This window comes from Saccopteryx bilineata, chromosome 10, assembly GCF_036850765.1.
Source record: "Saccopteryx bilineata isolate mSacBil1 chromosome 10, mSacBil1_pri_phased_curated, whole genome shotgun sequence".
Lineage (NCBI taxonomy): Eukaryota > Metazoa > Chordata > Mammalia > Chiroptera > Emballonuridae > Saccopteryx > Saccopteryx bilineata.
The window spans coordinates 13824499-13843230 of NC_089499.1; the positions used below are offsets into that span (position 1 = coordinate 13824499).

The 18732-nt window shown below is 54.0% G+C and overlaps 1 protein-coding gene across 3 annotated transcripts in view; it reads right to left on the bottom strand.

Moving 5' to 3' along the window:
* Window positions 1-4054: 4054 nt before the first annotated feature.
* ACVR2B (activin A receptor type 2B) overlaps window positions 4055-18732 on the bottom strand; it is a 39674-nt gene continuing 24996 nt past the window's right edge. For 2 of the 3 annotated variants that reach the window (XM_066244495.1, XM_066244493.1), the window contains exons 2-11: window positions 17302-17509; window positions 16810-16919; window positions 16506-16657; window positions 16273-16416; window positions 15290-15433; window positions 14773-14921; window positions 13084-13198; window positions 12226-12364; window positions 11999-12129; window positions 4055-10101 (exon numbers count right to left, since the gene is read on the bottom strand). In XM_066244495.1, coding sequence (XP_066100592.1) covers window positions 9907-10101; window positions 11999-12129; window positions 12226-12364; window positions 13084-13198; window positions 14773-14921; window positions 15290-15433; window positions 16273-16416; window positions 16506-16657; window positions 16810-16919; window positions 17302-17509 — 1487 coding nt within the window. In that variant the 3' untranslated portion in view covers window positions 4055-9906. The remainder of the gene's footprint in view (window positions 10102-11998; window positions 12130-12225; window positions 12365-13083; window positions 13199-14772; window positions 14922-15289; window positions 15434-16272; window positions 16417-16505; window positions 16658-16809; window positions 16920-17301; window positions 17510-18732) is intronic. The other variant, XM_066244494.1, reaches the window with a different exon arrangement.

Sequence of the window (18732 nt, forward strand, 5' to 3'; positions counted from 1 at the left end):
AGGCCGGAACTAGTATTTTTTTAATAGCTCAGCAAGTGCCCCTGGTGCTCAACCCTGATTGAGGCTGGAAGAGATTCTACTCTGCAGCAGTCCTGAGTACAACTGACTTTCTAGGCTTCTCTGACAAACATATTCCCCTGCCGACCCTACAGGAACTTAGCCCAAGTCCCAGGACAGTCCAAGATTGAGGAGAATCCCAGTATCTCCAACTGGGCCCCGCTTCTGAAGGGCAGAGATGGAGACCTGTGCTTAGCCCCAGCCCGCCCAGGGCCGTGGTAGAACCACTCAACCATTCACAAGCACTTGTGCACCAGGCAGGAACGCACAGGGGTGTCCGAGTCAACCCTGCCCGGGGGAGGACACCGCTTTACTCATTCCCAAGTCCCGTGAAAAGAAACCTCACGGTTATGAGTAAGAGAGACAACAGGAGTTTATTATTATCATTATTATTTTATTTTCATATACAAAAAGATAAAACTTGAAATAGTTCTAGATTTCTCCTCCTATTCTGTTGGGGTGTGGCTGCTTCTTCACACAAGGGGGAAAAAAACTACATTCACATCGGTTTGAGGACCCAGTGCAGAGTTCAAGCAGCAAAACCCCAACTTAGCAGATCTAATTTCAAACTTGACACTCATTTCTAAAATTACCACAGGAAAAAGGAACAAAGATCAACTGCAAATGGATGAACTATGATACAATGTTCTTTTCAAAATGTCTTCATTTTGCAACTGTAATTACACGGATGTCTGCTTTAGGCCATTTTAACTGTGTGCATGTATATAATATATATGTGTCTCTGTGTGTTATATATATATATATATATATATATATATATATATATATATATATCAGCACACTTTTCAAATCCAGACAGGGTAACGGCAACAAGCTTAACTCTGTATTATATAGTTTTAAAAACATGATACTTTAGTATAACTTTTGTTAATTCAGTAGTACAAGCTATATCTGTTCTACAAAATTTTTTTTTTAATTTTATAGCTACAAGGGTGAAAGTGACCTATTTCATTTACATCTCACAGATCCTGGCATACAAACAGTACTTTACTGAATTTGAGCCAAAAAACTAGAAGTCTTTAGTTTTAGCACGTGAAGAGCTTCCTCGCTTCTACAGCCTGAAATCCAATATTAGTCACATTTCCAGAGTTTGCAATTACTCGTTTTAAACTGCAAGAAACAGGTGAATCCAACCTTTTAATTACAATTTTTATATATGTATATATAAGTTAGATAACACAGCTCAATAAAGACTTCACTATCATCCTAAACCCAACACACACATTCTCCACTAAGTTAAGACAAGTCTTAGGGTTTTCTTCTCCTTACAGAGAATGTACATATTTAGAAGTAGATGGTAAACTGAAACATAAGATGGCAAATGAGAGGTGACATTTTCTGATGGTTCCGAACTTGGTCGTGCAGAGTCTATGCTCTGCTGTGCTCTTGATGTGTCTGTTGCAGGCAGAAGCTCTTTTCACAAGAATCGATATCAAACTCAATGTCAGTTATGTTTACAGTACTGTGTCGTTATTCAGGTTCAAGGACAAATGTGGGGCAATATTAACAGGTGAAAATTTCGGCCTTTGATGCTACCGTTAAGATCATGTCCAATTCATAAGCAGATTCTCTTGTACAGTTGAAAAACGGCACTGTGTGGATTTGTGGCGTGGAACTGAACTCTACAAGTATGTTTCTAGTCTGCGGTAACCCTCATCCTCAGTTCTCAAGTACCACTCAATTTTCTTTGCAATTTTTAAAAAATTCTAGGGTAAAGTGGGGGGGAGGGGGGGAAGCCAATGGCATTTTAACAATCCCTCCCCTCACAGGAGGTCTTAACACTTTCAGATGAGATCTCCTAGGAATTTCTGTATGATCACTGGCTCTCAGGTGGCATTTGACAATGACCTGGACACTTTCCAAATCAAAACCCAAATGTTGCCTGCTCTTTCCTACTCTCATCTCTTGTCATTGCTGGTAAAAATTTGGATGAGCGTGGTTTTCCCTTATGGAGAAAATTATTTGGCTAAACATACACTTAACTCGAGGCAGTGCTCTGAGAATACCCCACTTGGGCTAAAGCAGCTGCAGGGGCTAAAGTCAACAGTCCGCTTGAACAGGGCAGAGACCAGACACAACGAGGGCCGAGTCAGGACCCCGTGGCAACAGTGACCTCGGTGTCCCGCACGGTCAGCCGGTCAGCCCACACAGGCGGCCCACCGTCATATGGCTGAACTACCACTTTAAGTCTTGGTCTACCATCTACGCCCCAGAGACAAAAATTCAGATGTGGTGACTGCTGGTTAATTAAACTTTTTGAACTGGTAAAAAAGACTCTTTAAAAAATATATATATATATATTTATTTAAAATACATCAAAATGACAAAACAGCCGTATCCCGCAAGGCCTAATTTCACAGCAACATATGCTACAGACATCTTCCCAAAATGCACTGCGGTGGGCGGTGGGTTTATATAAGCCTGCCATTTAAAGGAATGTTCGGCACACGTGAGCTTTAGCGACTGGCAATGCGCTACAAAGAGCTCGTCTTTGGAACTGAGTTGTGTGCAAGACCAGTCAATCGAATCGCTTTGCCCATTCAGACACGAGAATACTGAAAATGGCAGGATTCAAAGAGGGACACAGGAAGCACCGTTCAGATGACACTCGAGTCCCACCCACGACAGTGCCCTGAGGAGCTTGCCAGAAGCGCCCTTGTTCAGTCCTTGGGAAGAGTTTGACTTGACAACGAGTAAGTGCCCGCACCTGGCAGGGCTCCTGCCGGCGCACATTACAAGCCTGCGGTCTCGCGAGGACCCAGACGGTGACACTGTTCAACATGAGGTCTGAGGTAACTGGCTCTTAAACTACCTGGAGCACAGAGCTGCACCCAGAAATGACAGCTGGGAAAAGGGAAAAGGGGAGAAGGTGGGGTTGGGGGCTCGAAATGTAGAAAAGAAAAGAAAAACAAACAAACAGCTTACAGCAGTTGCTTTTGGGGGGAGGCAGGTGACAGAAACAAAGGCACAACAGAATTACATTCCCAAGAGGGGCTGGAGAGCTACTGGATCTGCCGGAACTCAACTCATCCCGAGTGGAAGCGTCACTCTCAGCCAGACTCAGTAAGAAGCACAGCTGATTTTAAAATGACACAGGAGGGGCTCCCTGGACAGAACGGGCCGATCAACGCAGCAGCCCGACGCCAGCAGGCAGGTCCGGGGGACAGGCCCGCCACGCGGGGCCTGGGAACCGGTGATGACGGATCTTCATCATTCACCCGCCTTTGTCCCCAGCAGAAAGGCTCACCCAAGTAACCATCCATTCTCGACCGAAAAATAAAAAGGCTGACATGATTCAAAGCCCGCCTCCCGGGCGATGGCAGTGCCGCGGACTGCGGGGTCAGAGCAGGGAACCTGTATGGACTTTGGAAGGATGCCCTGCTGGTACCGAGTTCCCAGCTTCGGTGACGCGCTCTGGGTTGACTCACTGGGTTCAAACAGCGAACTAACCGGCTCTCACCTCTCACCCGACCAGCGTCCAGCTCCGACACAGGGCGCCTGGCCGTGCTCCATTTAATTGGATCGCCATATCCACAGACACGCCCCCCTTCAACCTCCCCCTTTCCGAATAATGACTCGACTGGAAATTCTGTCCTGAAAACTGGGTAATTTGGTCCTGGATATAATTCAGTCTGGCGAATTACTCACATCACCCTCATTTCCAATGTGTGCAGCCCTGATTCTTTCTCTAGTCCCAACCTGCCCCAATCTGTACACACTAATTTTTAGCTTCAGAACCCTTTGTTCAAAAGAAGTCGCGGGAGGATGCGCCAGCGTAAACCACCACCAGGCCCTCTCGCCTGTCTCTGCAAGGTGCCCAGCCTGAGCGTCGCTGACCTGCGCAGCCGCGATGGAGTTGTGACCAAACAAGACCTGCCACTGGACTCCGGCCCACCAGTGTGTCACGAGAATCCCCACGATCGATGAGTCAAAACTCCACACCTCTAACATTCCAGTGTACATTTATCTTGAAAGGTAAAGCTCATTACTCTGGTTACAAAATCGTCCTTATGCAAACTCACTAGACTTTTATAAAAATAATCTGGTATAAAAACAATCTCCACCCTGTGCAGAAGGACTCTGTCAGGTGATAGAACTAAATATATATGTAGAGCTATAGATTCTTTTCTTTTTAAAGTAAAATTTCAACTGTCGTACTCCTATTATAGAACCTATTCTTTTATTTACAATGCTAGCTAACAACATTCCGATGCAAACGTGACTGGAACAGAAAGAGAATGAGCCCCTGCCCAACCAACAGCAGAAATTCACAGAACTCAAAGACAGAACTCATCCACTTGCAAAAAAAACCCAAAAAAACACAACCTATCCTCACCGGTCTGGAAAGCACTAGCTAATGGGTCATATTTTTCATAACGGTGAGCTCAAAATGTAAACTTTGAAAACGAACATGACACTTTTCCACAGACGTCCAGAAGAGCTCCCATCTGTATACTCTCCTGCAAACACACGTACGTCCACGGTTATGTTTCTTTAGCATCCTGTAACTGGCTAGCAGTTCTCGGAAGTGCCAGGACCCCAGGCAGCCCGCAGACACCCCCTGGAGACAGAAGGGCAAGCCCGGGGCATCACCACACACTGCCGTTGAGAAAATAGGCATTGTTAACTCTGGAGGAAGAAACCATTAGCGTTATCTCTACATGAGCTGCCCTAGGAGCAAATAGAAGATGCTGCTTTAGGCACCACAGCGACACACAGAGTACCACAATCAAACCCCTGCTTCATTCACACCTGGAAGATGCCCACACGAACGTGTAAGCTTGGTAAAAAAACAAACAGTGGTAAATCCTTTCAATTCAAAATCCTGTCCAAACCAAAGATTATAGTAGACCCAAAATGAGTATAAAACAGGAATATTAAAAATAGCCCACTCGAGCATTGGACTTTTATTTGTTGATAGTTTGTGGGTCTTCTTGGACCCACGAGCTGTTTTTGAAATGTAGCTGAGTCAAACTGAATTTCCAAGGAGGGAAGTGGGGGTTTTTAAACTCCAGTTTCTCTTTCCTACAAAACCAAAGCATTATTTTTTTAAAAAAAACCTGTCCAAGCGTTCAAAGGGTTTGGGATACATTCATAGGTGAATTGCTGGTTACACATCAACAACCAGGAATCTTACTTAAAAAATTTGGGGTATGACCCTGAATTCATTAAACATTTACAAATCTAGACTAAGAAGATGAAAACGCTCCAGCAACTGAATTACTGGGCCTATTTCTTTACGAAAAGCATTCCAGTTCATCGAGACTTGTCATTTCCTGGTTGAACACAGGAAGGAGCTGCCCGGTATTTTGTTAGTTCACATAAACAGCCACTGTGCCTGGCCTGGCCGTCTCCCCAAAATTGAGCCATTAAGAACCCAACAGGCTATGGAAATAGCTGGGAGTAATGATCAAACCATGTCGAGTTCTGGAAAATGCCTTCCAAGTTAGGGATGTTTCTAGGGAGTCCGGTCTTCAGGAATACTGCCTTGGCTGTTGGACTTCTAGGACCGACTCTAAATACTTCCATACTTATTACTAAACAACAGAAACCCTCGGATTACCGACCGGGCCTGGGGATTTTACATGGCATTCTTAAAAAAAGGCAAAAATTCCATTTGCAAGAGGGCCATCTGGTCCTCCCTCCCTGGATGGGACAGCCACTTCCCTGCCCTTGTGGCTTAGAGTGGGCCCCGTGGCAGGCTTTCTGAGCCACACGCACCGCAGGGTGGACACTCAATACCCAGCTGGGCCTGCCACCAAGGAAGAGCACACACACACAGCCCGAGCGCCCTGTGCAGGGAGCGAGAACGTGGCCAACTGGAGAAAGGTGTCAGAGCAGAACTGCAGGATCACCTGCTCTGCTTTCTAAAGCATGACACAGCCAGAGGGTTGGCCTGGCCCCAAGGGGCCCTGGAAGAACTGTCTCAGAGGCCTGGAGATGAGAGACCCTCCCCCTGTCTGAGGCTATGTGTCTGAAGATGTTCCAGGCTAGACTAGGTCCTCGTCCTGCAAGCAGGTGCCAAGTCTGGACAGGATGAATCCTGAGTCAGAAGCAGTTGGCACACGTGGGACTGACCCCTCTGGGCATCCACCAGGAGCCAACAGGACAGGGAAGCCATGCGGTCCAACAAAGGCCGATGATGCTCCCCACCCCACCCCCTCACAGCCAAGTCTCCCGTCTCCCTGTCTCCTAAGGACGGTCTATCTGCAGCCCTCGCTCTGAGTAACTCACTCAGACGACTCCTGGTAGGGACCAACGGTCCTCGGAGAAAACCTGGCTCGTGCCAGCCCAGGACACCTAATGACAACGTTCATGGCCTTCGCTGCCCCTCCCCCCGTCGTTAAGAGTCCTCTGCGGGACACTGTCTGACACAGAGGCTTCTGTCCCCACTTGCTTCCTCTTCCTCTTGCTCACTGCTGGACCTCTCTGGCTGAGGATGTCCTCCCACAGCGATCACGGATGTTTTCAAACAGTGCCCATCCTTCCACACGGCCCATCCCACAGCCGGGAGCCTGCTTGGACGACGGGACACCAGAAAGGAAGGAGCGAGGGGCCTCGGCCACTTTCTCCCAGCTCGGGAGTAGCTGGGGCAGCCTCTCCCATGGACCAAGAAAACGGTGCCGGACTCCATTCCTCCCAGTCTCCCCCAGAGCTTGGAGGGGCTGGGGGGGTGGAATAGAATTATGAGCCCCACTCCCCAAAGAATGCATGACAGCAAACAGACAAACACCGTATCTGAGGCAAAGGATCCGGCCAGACCCCCCTGGCCGGCCCTGGGAAGAGATCCCCCACCTTCCGGCCAGCACCCCCCCTCCCCCCACGCAGGAACACCACACACAGGGGCATTCGCAGCTGGAGAGGGAAAGGCAGCCCGGGGTCCCAAGAGCTGGCACAGACCCCTCCCCAGTCCGGACTGTCCCCTCTCCCCTGCCACATCAAGCAGACCCATCTCCTGACACATCCTTCTGGTGCCAAAGCCCCAGAGACACAGATGCCAGGGCAGCTGAGCACGGGGTCAGAGAAGTGGGGCCGCAGGCCACCAGGAAGGCCAGCTGGCCTGCACTGTGTCCCCACTAGCAGGTGACCCCGCCAGGGTCACGGCCAGGCCCTAGTTTGTTCTCACAAGACTGAAGCCGGCACACGAAAGAAAAAACCGCGCCAGGAAATCGGACACCCTGCGGAGAGGCGGGGGCGCCGCAATGGATGGGCTGGGCCGTTCCCGCGGCCAGTGAGCCCCACGTGGAAGTGGCGCCTTTGTTTCGGAGGGAGAACGGTGGAGACGCCCGGCATCGCCTGAAGAGAAAGCTAAAGAAATTAGATATGGCACTTCTCAATAAATATTTTAAAGCTTCTTAAAGAAATCAGTGAAAAAGAAAAGCAACTGCTGTAAGGCCTGGTTGGCTGTTAAAAATTATTCCAAGGGAAGAAAAATACCACAGCACAAAATAGTTTTCTTTTTTTTTAAGTAAACAACAACATAGCTTACAAAAACAAACAAAAAAACCTATCCCTGTAACCACCTTGGCCGGCTCACATTATGACCCTTGAAACAAAAACTGAGCTCTGGGAGGGAGGCCCGCTTTCCGTGTCCCAACCGGCACAGGGAAGGGCGCCGCCTAGCGGCCGCCCCCCGCCACCGCGTGCCCAGCAGGCGGCAGAGGGCCCCCAAATGAGTGCAGCAGCGCCCCCAGGCTGGGAACTCCAGACAGTGGGTGAGAACCGCCCCCACTCGACCCGCCACTCCAGCAGGGCCCTCCCCCGCGTCACAGCGTGCAGTCACAGAGACACTGTGGCTCTTGTCCGCAATCACTGCTGCTAACGTCCTTAAGAAATTAAACCTCAAGTAAAATGACCTCAGGCGGGTCTCTAAAGCCCCCAGTTTTACCAAGTGACAGTGGGGTTCCCAGTCCTTCTGAGCATCGCCCCATCAAAGTAAGGGGAGCACGTGAACCTGCACACCACCCAAAAGGAGGCGCCCCTTCCCATTCTCACCCAAGTCCATCTCTCCCTATCGCCCACCAACTCCCCTCAAGATTAAGAGATCCAGTTTTAAAATAAAAAATGGTCTAACGAAACCAGAAGGAAAAGCCTTCACAAACAAGACTGATGAATGCCCAGACACGGCCCGGACAGCCCACCAACCTACAGGGGACGACAGCTATTTACAAGGGGCGTTATCAAGTGAAAACGGCGGCGCTACCTAGAAGACACAAACTTCTTTTTTTTTCTCTATTTCTTTTAAACTTTTCTTGTCATAAAAGCCAACTTACATTAAAATATACTTATTACAAGACAACACAACTAATAAAATATATAATAAAACTTACACAAGTAGAAAATTCTGAGGTATTTCTGGTTTGAGGTGGTCTGTGGTCGTGAAGTTTTTAATTCTTTTTATTTTCTTTTCAAAATTTAAACTTCGGAAGCCACATAGCAAAGCGTGTGTGTATATGTGGATGTGTGTGTTTTGTTTTGTTTTGTAATTTTGCATGTTTTATAAATTAAAATTTTTAAAAAGGTCAAATGTTGAAACAGCAGCATTAGGAACATTCACTGACGAGAGCAAAGTTATAGCGTAACAGAGAAAGGGTTTTTAGAATATGCACCACTTTAAGGGGTCTGGAGAAAGCCTTATCCATGAGCCACATAAAGGGGACAGTAATGTCACCACGTGGGGTAAAACCAGGGCTGCAGGACTCTCAGGGTCTCCAGAGAGGCGGGCCTCAGAGAGCCCCACCAAGGAAACCCTCTTGCCCAGGCTGTGCAGAGCGCCCCCCTGTGGGCATTTCCCTGAACTGCTCCAGGAGGAAGCAATAGACTATTTCACCTTTTCCTCCTCTAAAGATATCAACAGCATCATATGTTATGCAGAATGTCCTCACTAAACCATGCCTTCTCCCCTCGCCTAACCTTAAAAGAGGGCAGGAGAAGATGTTCTGTCCTATGCCCAAGCTCAACTTAGTGGAAAAGACTGGTCAGGGCCAGCAGATGGGTCAGAGCCCCGCCTGCTTTTGGACTTTCTCCAAACCCCGCTCTTGCCATTAATGCTCGGCCTCCAAGCGGCCCTTCCCCTCAATTCCTGGTTACCTGAGAAGTAGCCTCATAGCAAAGGATGTTGCTGCGAATGTACCCAAGTCCAGTGTAGCTCTGTTCCAGACCCTCACCCACCCGCCCCCCGGCTCCATCCTCCCCTTCCAACTCCGGCCCACACCATCCTCATCCTCATCCCAGTTCTGCCTCGGTCAGGACAACACCCGTTAATCCGTGAAAGACACATCTGCTGTTTCTTAAACCCACTGTCTAAAAGGAGAGAGCACAACACAGGGAGGGGAGGAGGGAGGAGGATGCGCAGAAGGAAACTCCTCCGGAAGAAGGTGTGTCCTTATGTAACAGTCTTCAAAGGTTCCTCTAGGGAGAGTTTGCAGCATTAAGTTTCCTAAGACAGGAGGATGGGTTTCTCTGTGTCACAGATTCTGAGACGACAAAGAGGAAGCAGGAAACACGAACCCCGAAGGACAGGAGGCAGCTGAGGCTCTTCAGCATGGCGCTGGCTCGGCTCCCCAGCTCAGCACCTCAGCGCCTGCCGACGTGTCCGCTGTTTGCAGTACAGTAGAGCAATGTGCTGGTAGAACCGATCCAATCCAAAAAAATAATATTAATAATAATTATAATAATAATAAAAAGTCAAGGTAAAATAGCAGCTGCATTTTATGTGTTTGTTGGTGTTATGGGATTTCCAAAACAAAACACAACCTTTTTTTTTTTTTTTTTTCTTCCTTTCCTCTTCAGATCCACTGAGTCTGGAGATCCGCTCACGTCCTGGGCTTAGATGCTCGACTCTTTTGGGGGAAGGTCCACATTGGTGACGGAGGTCACCAGGGAGACAAGACAGTCCGAGGTAGTGCCGTTGAGCGACCTCCGGATCAGGGACACCCGCTCTTCCACGCAGCCCGCAGACAGGCGGGCCTCGGCATCGTGGTCCCAGCATTCCTCGATGGTCACACAGAGCTGGGCCAGACCCTGCATGCGGAGTGGGGAGGAGAACACAGCCTGGTTAGTGCCTTCAGCTGACACGGCTGAGGGACAGCTGGTTAGTGCCCTCTGTGGACAGGGCTGAGGGACAGCTGGTTAGTGCCCTCTGTGGACAGGGCTGAGGGACAGCTGGTTAGTGCCCTCTGTGGACAGGGCTGAGGGACAGCTGGTTAGTGCCCTCTGTGGACACGGCTGAGGGACAGCTGGTTAGTGCCCTCTGTGGACAGGGCTGAGGGACAGCTGGTTAGTGCCCTCTGTGGACACGGCTGAGGGACAGCTGGTTAGTGCCCTCTGTGGACAGGGCTGAAGGACAGCTGGTTAGTGCCCTCAGCGAGGACAAGGCTGAGGGACAGCTGGTTAGTGCCCTCTGTGGACACGGCTGAGGGACAGCTGGTTAGTGCCCTCTGTGGACAGGGCTGAAGGACAGCTGGTTAGTGCCCTCAGCGAGGACAAGGCTGAGGGACAGCTGGTTAGTGCTCTCTGTGGACAGGGCTGAGGAACAGCTGGTTAGCGCCCTCAGCGAGGACAAGGCTGAGGGACAGCTGGTTAGTGCCCTCTGTGGACAGGGCTGAGGGACAGCTGGTTAGTGCCCTCTGAGGACAGGGCTGAGGGACAGCTGGTTAGTGCCCTCTGTGGACATGGCTGAGGGACAGCCTGGTTAGTGCCCTCAGCGAGGACATGGCTGAGGGACAGCAGACTTGACGATGTTCCAAGGATGGGACAGAGCCCAGGAGTGGCCCAACCCATGGTAGTCAATGAGCAGGGGTCTGGGGGACACTGCAGGAGTCAGGGTGCCACCCCTCCTGGCAGTCACCATCCTGAGCCCACTAGCCTCCTGCCACAACCCCAATGGAAGGTCCACTGAACATGTGTGTATGTGTGTGTGTGTGTGTGTGTGTGTGTGTGTGTGTCGGGAGTACCAGGAGAGGGGTGTGTGTGTGTGTGTGCGTGTGTATGTGTATGTGGTGGGGCAGGTGTGTGTGTGTGGGGGGGGGGGTACCAGGCCCCTCTTGGGGCAGACAGAGTGATTGTCACAGGGACGGCATGGACAGAACACCCACACCCAGAGCTCCGGCCTGCTCAGCGATAGAGGACTCTGGACCTTGGGCTCATCAGGGAACCGGACCGGCTACCCCAGCACCTCCGCCTCACGAGACCAAGAAAGTCTGAGGCAGAAGGTAGATTGCGGCCCCACCTGCACCTCCTCCACTTGCAGCCCTGGGCTCCAGGGAGCGGTGTGGCGGCTGAACTTGGCCTCCACAGCAAACGACCCCTGATGGACGAATGGCCGAGTGCCAGCCCCCAGAGGCTCCAGGCTGTCCTTTATCTGAACTAACCCTGGATGGGCAGGGGTGGGGACCAAGGGAACTGAAGTCAAATATCCTTCCAAGGCAGGAAGTGGTTCACACGGCTGGGGTCTTCGTTCAATATCCCCCGAGGGAAGGAGTCTGGGCGCCACACGGCTCAGTCCATGCCCAGAAAATGATGAAGGCAGAAAACAGACTATTTAATCCGAGTTAACCCATATTAAGTATTTATACGGTAGGTGCCTTGCCAAATGACTTATAATGAACGGTAACTCATGAAATTTATTACTACCCTGAGGAGACAGGCTCAGAGAAATTAAGCAATTTGCCAGAAGTCCCCCAGCTACTGACTGGCACCTCCAGGCTTCAAGCCCAGACGGGTCAGTCCCAGGGCCAGGAGGCCCCACTGCACAGGGGGCGGGAAGGAGAAAAGGCACAAGTGTCCTGTGGCCTGGCCGAGGCGGAAGGGTCTGTCTCGCTGCCTGAGGCATCCTCTCTCTGCCCCACACCGCCGTATCTCAGGTTCCCTCCACACGTGGAGGGGGCTCCCCTCCCCGCTCTCCCGCCCCGCCCCTCACCGGATGCTTCAGCCAGTGATCCTTAATGGCGGGCCGCATCTTCTTGTGCACGACCACCTCCTGCAGCTCCTCCAGCGAGGGGTGCTGGCCGATCTCTTCCTCAAAGGGCAGCATGTACTCGTCCACTGGCCCTGGGGGTGAGAACGGGCCCGGGGGGGCCGGGGGTCACCGCGGGCCCCGCTGCTCCCCGCCCCCCACAGGGCGCTGGGCCTGCCCGATGCACTCACCGTCGGCAGCCCTGCAGCGGGAGACGAGCTCCCACAGCACCAGCCCCATGGCGTACATGTCGATGCGCAGGAAGGCGTCTCTCTGGAAGTTGATGGCCCCCTCCAGCACCTCAGGGGCCATGTACCGCCGTGTGCCCACCTACACGGGGGGGGGGGGGGGTTCTACCGTAACCGACCACGCACAGGTGCGCTCCCAGCTGGACAGGGGCCACATCCCTCGTGCACCAGAGGGGGCAGGCGGCAGAAGTCAGAGCAGGACGCTGACAGTGATGGCAAGGCTGGAGGCGCCACATTCACAGGAGGGTCACCCACGGGAGAGGTCACAGTGTGAGCGGCACCTCAACGGTCACAAACTGGAGACAGCGGGACGCTAGCCTAGAACTGCCGCTTCCACCCCATCCACACCGCTCGGGCCACAGAGATGTGTGCTTTACTGAGATTCACACCCAAAATAAAAACAGGCGAGCAATGGGTAAAAATATTAACAGGGACTGTTTAGCATGACTTGTTTAGGCTTGGTTTTCAGTTGCTTTCATCTAGGTTTTTGGGTTTGGATTCTTAGTGTGTTGCTCTCTTATTTTAGCTTGCTTAATAATTACAACTGAGAGGAAAAGGAGAAAGACAGAAGTGCCAAGGACAGGCGACCAAAACCCCAGCCGGGAACCCGCTGCTCTCAGCTGTCCGTGGGGTTCACCCGGTCGCCCCAGGCCTTGCCCTCGGGACCCGTGAACGAGAGCACCATTCTGGGCATTTTGGGCAGATCTGAGCTCATACAGCGACCCCTGCCCCTTGCCAGCTGAGCATCAGAAGGGCAATGCCACCCGTGCCAGCCCCTGCCTGCACCCCGAGTCGCGTTACCTGCCCGTGGGTGTCCCCGGGCGGTTTTCCTGGCTCAAACCGCACGGCCAGGCCAAAGTCAGCCAGCACAGCCGTGAGGTCACTCTTCAGCAGCACGTTCTTGCTTTTAAAGTCCCTGAGGAGACAAGGGGACTGAGATGAAGGTGAACATCACGGTCCAACCTGCCTGCTCCCACTTTCCCATCTTGGCTCTGAAGATACTGGAGCCTGTGTCCCGCAGCCGCCAGCGCCCCCGGTGCTGGCCATGCCCCCCTCTCTGGGGAGCAGGGTGGACACCGGGGGCGGAGCTCCAGGAAGTGGGGGCGGAGCTCCAGGAAGCATGGGCGGAGCTCCGGAAACGGCAGGTGGGCCATTTTAGGATGCTCCTCCCCCCCCCAACTCTGGTATGAGACTCCCTGACTGCGTTTCCCCCACAGCTGCTAGAACACCTTCCCCACCTGGCCAGGCAGACCCCATGCCGGACCCCACAGGCTCAGTGGCCAGCCCTCGCTCTCCCACGGGGTTTGAGGGCAGGCGTACCGACCTGGGACTCGTGTTTTCTGAGAAGAAATGACAGTACTTAGGATGTGAGCGAGCACAGAAGCTGCACGTGCCCGGGTTTCTGTGCAGAACCAAGGGGCGCGAGCCCCCCGTGGAGGCAGGAGGCAGGAGCTGGCCGCCCGGTGTGTGCCTCAGCCCCGCCTCTCACTAGCTGTGACCTTCGGTCCTCCGTCTCCCCAGGGCCTGTCTCGGCCTTGTGGTGAGGGCTAAACCGGGGGAGGAGTAAGTACACATGCTCGGGGCCGCCCCTGGCACACTTACTATGCACTACTGTTAGGTTGAACCATATGGAAGAGTCGACATTCAACCGTTTTTGACCTACAAAAATGGCAATTTCATACAGTCAACCTTTGATGACATTACTGTTAGTACCATTAGGGACCCTTCAGCTCTGAGCCCTGGAACGGAGGTTTGTTCCCTCCCTCACGGCCAGAGAACCACGCTCAACTAGGCACAGCTAAACTCGACTTCCCTGGACTACTGCTCCCTCCTCCGTGAGATGGGGCTGAGAAAACCACGTCACAGGGCGCCGCCAGTGTTTCTCACTGTTCCCGGCACTGCCTGCCGGACAGCAAGCATGGAGATGAGGAGTTAACACAGTGGCTCTCCAAGTGTAGCCCAAGGTCCCCAGAGGGTCCTGAGACTGTTTCAGGGAATCTTCATGGCCAAATTATGCTCATTCTCTAAAGAGTATACCGTTTTCCATAGGCTACATACATGTGATGTCACTATGACAGTTAATGGAATGTGCATCAATGGATACAGCAGGTATCAATAGAAATCAGCCACACATATGAAAGTGATTTTTAAGAGTGAAAAGGGATTTGAACCAGAGTTGGAATCGCTGTGCCAACTCTAACAAAGTAACGGAGTCAGCATTCCCTCACACGGCCACTGGAGGGCACCATAAGACTAGCTTGCAGGGCCAGGCCAGCCCCACAGAAAGGTGGAAGGCCCGCAGCGGCAGGTGGGCCCAGGTTTTCGGGCCCAGGTTTTCGGGCCCAGTCACTCCCGACACACCATAGGGCGGTCAGGCCTGTATATGAAACGAAGACACCCTCCCCACCCTCCGCCAGCCCTGCTCTCGCCTTCCAACCTTCTCGGTGGCTCCGGGCCCTGCCCAGGGAGATCCAGGGCTAACCCAGGTACCTGTGGGCGATCGACGGCTTGTGGCCCTCTCCACGGCACCAGGGCACATCCTCGTGCAGGTACGAGAGGCCTCTTGACATGGTCTCTGCCACGTGACACAGCTCGTTCCACGTGATGATGTTCCCCTTGAGGTAATCCGTGAGGGAGCCCTGGAGGAGACAGCACAGAACTTGGGCACAGGTTCTGGGTACGGGACAGGGCCGGGCCAGCCCTGGGAGGCTGTCTCAGTGGACCGACCGTGGGGCTCCTCTCCTGGGAGGCTGGAAGGGATATGGAAGATACATATAAGGCCAGGAAGACATAAAAGGGTTGGGGGCTGGGGTGGGAGTGGGGGGCTGTTCTGAGATCTAGGTTATTAAGTCCCAACTCTTGTAAGAATTTATCCCAGAACTGAGGGTTCTTATTGTAGACACTTACATCCACACCTAGGACTGGGGACCTTACTGGGGAAGGCCACGAAGGGGACCGCGGTCGGGGTCACCTCCATGCGGGCGTCCACGTCCATGGTGTGGCTCACCTTGTCGTGGAAGGCCGTGATGAGCCACAGCTCCACCTCGAGGTTGGAGCCTCGCTTCTCGGCGGCGATGAACTGCAGCAGGTTCTCGTGCTTCATGCCAGGCGTGCTGAAGATCTCCCGCTCGCTCTGCCACGACTGCTTGTCCTGTGGCGGGGACGCGGCTAAGCCCCACTGCAGCCACACCACCCTCAGCCCGTCCCCCACGCCCTGGGCCTCAGCACTGGTAAGAGAGGGAGGCAGGAGGCCTGGACCGAGCCAGGCCCCGGAGCATGCATCAGGGGTGATCCCTGAGATCACTGAAGACCAGCACCTGATTTACAGATGGGCCCACGGGCCCCCTGAGGTTCAGACGGGACCGCGTGGCCCCGTATCACCTAAAAGTGAGAGACACAGCTGGGCCTGGCTTTGCAAAGGGGCTCAGGAGACTGATGGGGGCAGCATGGTGTCCAGAACCTCTAAGTAGAACCTGACGTCAGGAACAAAACCCTGAAAACCAGAGTGGATCAAGGACCCACAAAGCCCTACCTAGGCGCAAAATAAATTTCACCACCCTCAAGGGCAGGGGTCGGGAACCTATGGCTTGCGAGCCAGATGTGGCTCTTTTGATTGCTGTATCTGGCTCGCAGACAAATCTTTAATAAAAAAAAATAATGTTAAGATATAAAACATTCTCACGTATTAAAATCCATTCATTTCCTACCACTCATGTTCATGGTTGCGGGTGGCTGGAGCCAATCACAGCTGTCCTCCAGGGCAACACCAAATTTTTATTGGATAATGCTTAACGTACATGGGTCGTTGTATGGCTCTCACGGAATTACATTTTAAAATATGTGGCGTTCATGGTTCTCTCAGCCAAAAAGGTTCCCGACTCCTGCTCAAGGGGGACCACTTCTCCGTCATCCCCCTATATGGGGCCTGGACCGCCCGGAAGAGCTCAGGCCCAGCAGGCCTGGACGGCCTGGCACCCCTCAAACACTCACCTGGAGAGGGAAGATCTTGACAGCCACAAAGTCGTTCATGAGTTGTGCTTTCCAGACGCAGCCAAAGCGCCCCCGGGCCTTTATCTCCAGCAGCTGCAGTGGCTTCAGGCCCACCAGTGGGGATGGGGGTGGAGGCCCAGGGTCCTGGGGGAGATCAGGGCTTCAAGAGTCTGTTCTGGCCTCGCCGCCTCCACCCCTGCCCTGCCCTGCCCTGCCCTGAGCTGGCCTCTCACCTCGTGAATGTCCACATGGCCATAGGGGGCTTTGCGATGCCGGTACATCCAGAAGGCCAGCAGGACGATGAGGGAGAGGCCCCCAATGGGCAGCAGCGAGTAGGCCAGCACCGTGAGCAGGGTGGGGGCTGTCGGGGGTGGCTCGTACGTGACTGGGGGACACATGGAGCCCTGTGTCACACAGCCCGCCCACCCCTGCACCTCCAGGGCCAGAAAGCCTGGCAGCCACGCCACGCCCAACTCAGGAGCAGGGCTCCTCTGAGGCCAAGGAGGGGCCCAGGCCTGCTCCTCCCGCGGCTCTCACCTTCCGGGCCCCCAGCCTCCGGCAGGTGGGTGAAGCGCTCGTTGCAGAAGTTGCCTTCACAGCAGCAGAAGTACACCTGGGGGTTCTCCTCAGTGGCCACACACTCCTGCCTGGAGGCACAGTTTTCCAAACACCCCCTCAGCTGAGGGACACACGACCGTCCAGGGCCCGGCCGGCCAAACCCCTCCCCACAGACAGACCCTCATGGGGAACGACCACGGGAGCAGCGGAAACCCCCTCCCCAGGAGAGGGACCCAACACCAGGAAGGAACAGCAAGGTGGACGCACCCTGAGAGCCCTCCCCGGGACTGAGGCTGGGTGAACCCCGTTCCCGAAGGCTGGGAACCTGCAGCTCCCTGCTCGTCCCAGCTCCCGAGAGTCCCTCCTCTTTCCCTGCCCACCCTGAGCACCAGGCTCGGTTCCCAGGCACCCAGACCAGCAAGGGCGAGGTCGGGGCGTGTGCAGGCGGGCGGGGAGGGGAGCTCAGGGTACCTGTCGTAGCAGTTGAAGTCATCCAGCCAGCAGCCCTTCTTGACGAGCTCGATGGTGCCCGAGCTGTTGCGCCAGGAGGCGTAGCAGTGCAGCCGCTTGTCCTGCTCGCCCTCGCAGCGCTCCAGGCCGCTCTGGTTGGTGCGTTCCAGCTCCCAGTTGGCGTTGTAATAGATGCACTCCCGTGTCTCGGCCTCCCCACGCCCGGAACCTGCGACCCACCCGGAGGTCAGAGGCCTGCTGAGCATTGCACCCACCCCAGACCCCTGTCCTGGGCCCAGGCCACCCAGGCGGTGGTGTCAGCCCCCGCCCAGTGACACCTCTTAGCTTAGTGTGCCAGTCCGCACCTCACTCTCTGCCCTGCAACACCCCCAGGCCCAATCAAGAGGGAAGAGGCCACACGCCAAACAGCACAGGATGGAGACAGCCATCCAGACGGAGGGCCAGACGCAATGCCTGAGGCTCCTGGGGGGGCTGCCCCCCTGCAGCAGCCACGGAGAGAGGGAGCCTCAAACCTCACAGCACGCGAGAAGCACTGCCTGTGGGGGGGTGGCAGGGGGGTTCCAGCCAGACCCACAACTGGAATGGGGGCAGATCTACATTTTGATCGCCCCTGGCTCAAGAGATTCTGACACAGACCTCAAGGGGCCCAGCAGCTGCTGTCTCTGCCTCGGTCCACACTTGCCGGGGACCCCCAGGGAGACACTGCTGGCCTATCCCCCATGACCCCCACCACCGCCCACACTGGACGGGAAGCAAGGACCCTCCAGCATCCTTTCTGCACCCAGTGACCACTCCTGGTGCTTGGAAGAGCTGGAGAAGATTATCAAGTATCACACCCTTGCGATCCTGGTCAAGTTCCCAGAGTCACCACAGGGAATACATCTCCCAAGCAGAGGGAGGGCCGGCTGGTGGCTGAGCCGTGATGGCCCCTGAGACCCCTGTGGGCCTCCCCACCCTCTCCTGTGCCCTCTTCCACCCCCTGCACAAGTGCCATCCGGGTGGCTGAAACTCTGGTCTTCAACTGCCCCTTCAAACATGGCCTACAACATTCACCAGATCCATCTTTCTCACCCATCCCCCCCAAAACAACACCCTGACCCCACCCCCAGATCTGCCTCGCTGCCCATTCAGCCCTGTGACAGGTGACAGGTGACAGGGAAGAGGAAGGAGAGGCCCAAGGAGGCTCCGGGAAAGCGGTCTGACCCCTGACCTGCTGTCCAGGGTGAAGTGTCCCCAGGCCTCCGTCTGGGACTGCTCTGCTCCAGTCCCTTAACCGGGTGCCCTGACCAAAGGCAGCAGCGGCATTTACCACATCACTGCCAAAGCTCCATACACCTCCTGTCCTCTTCGCACTTCTGAGGCCTACTGTAAGCTGGTGACCCGACACCACCCCTGGCTGGACTCCCCTCCAACGAGTCCCGCCCCAGGAAG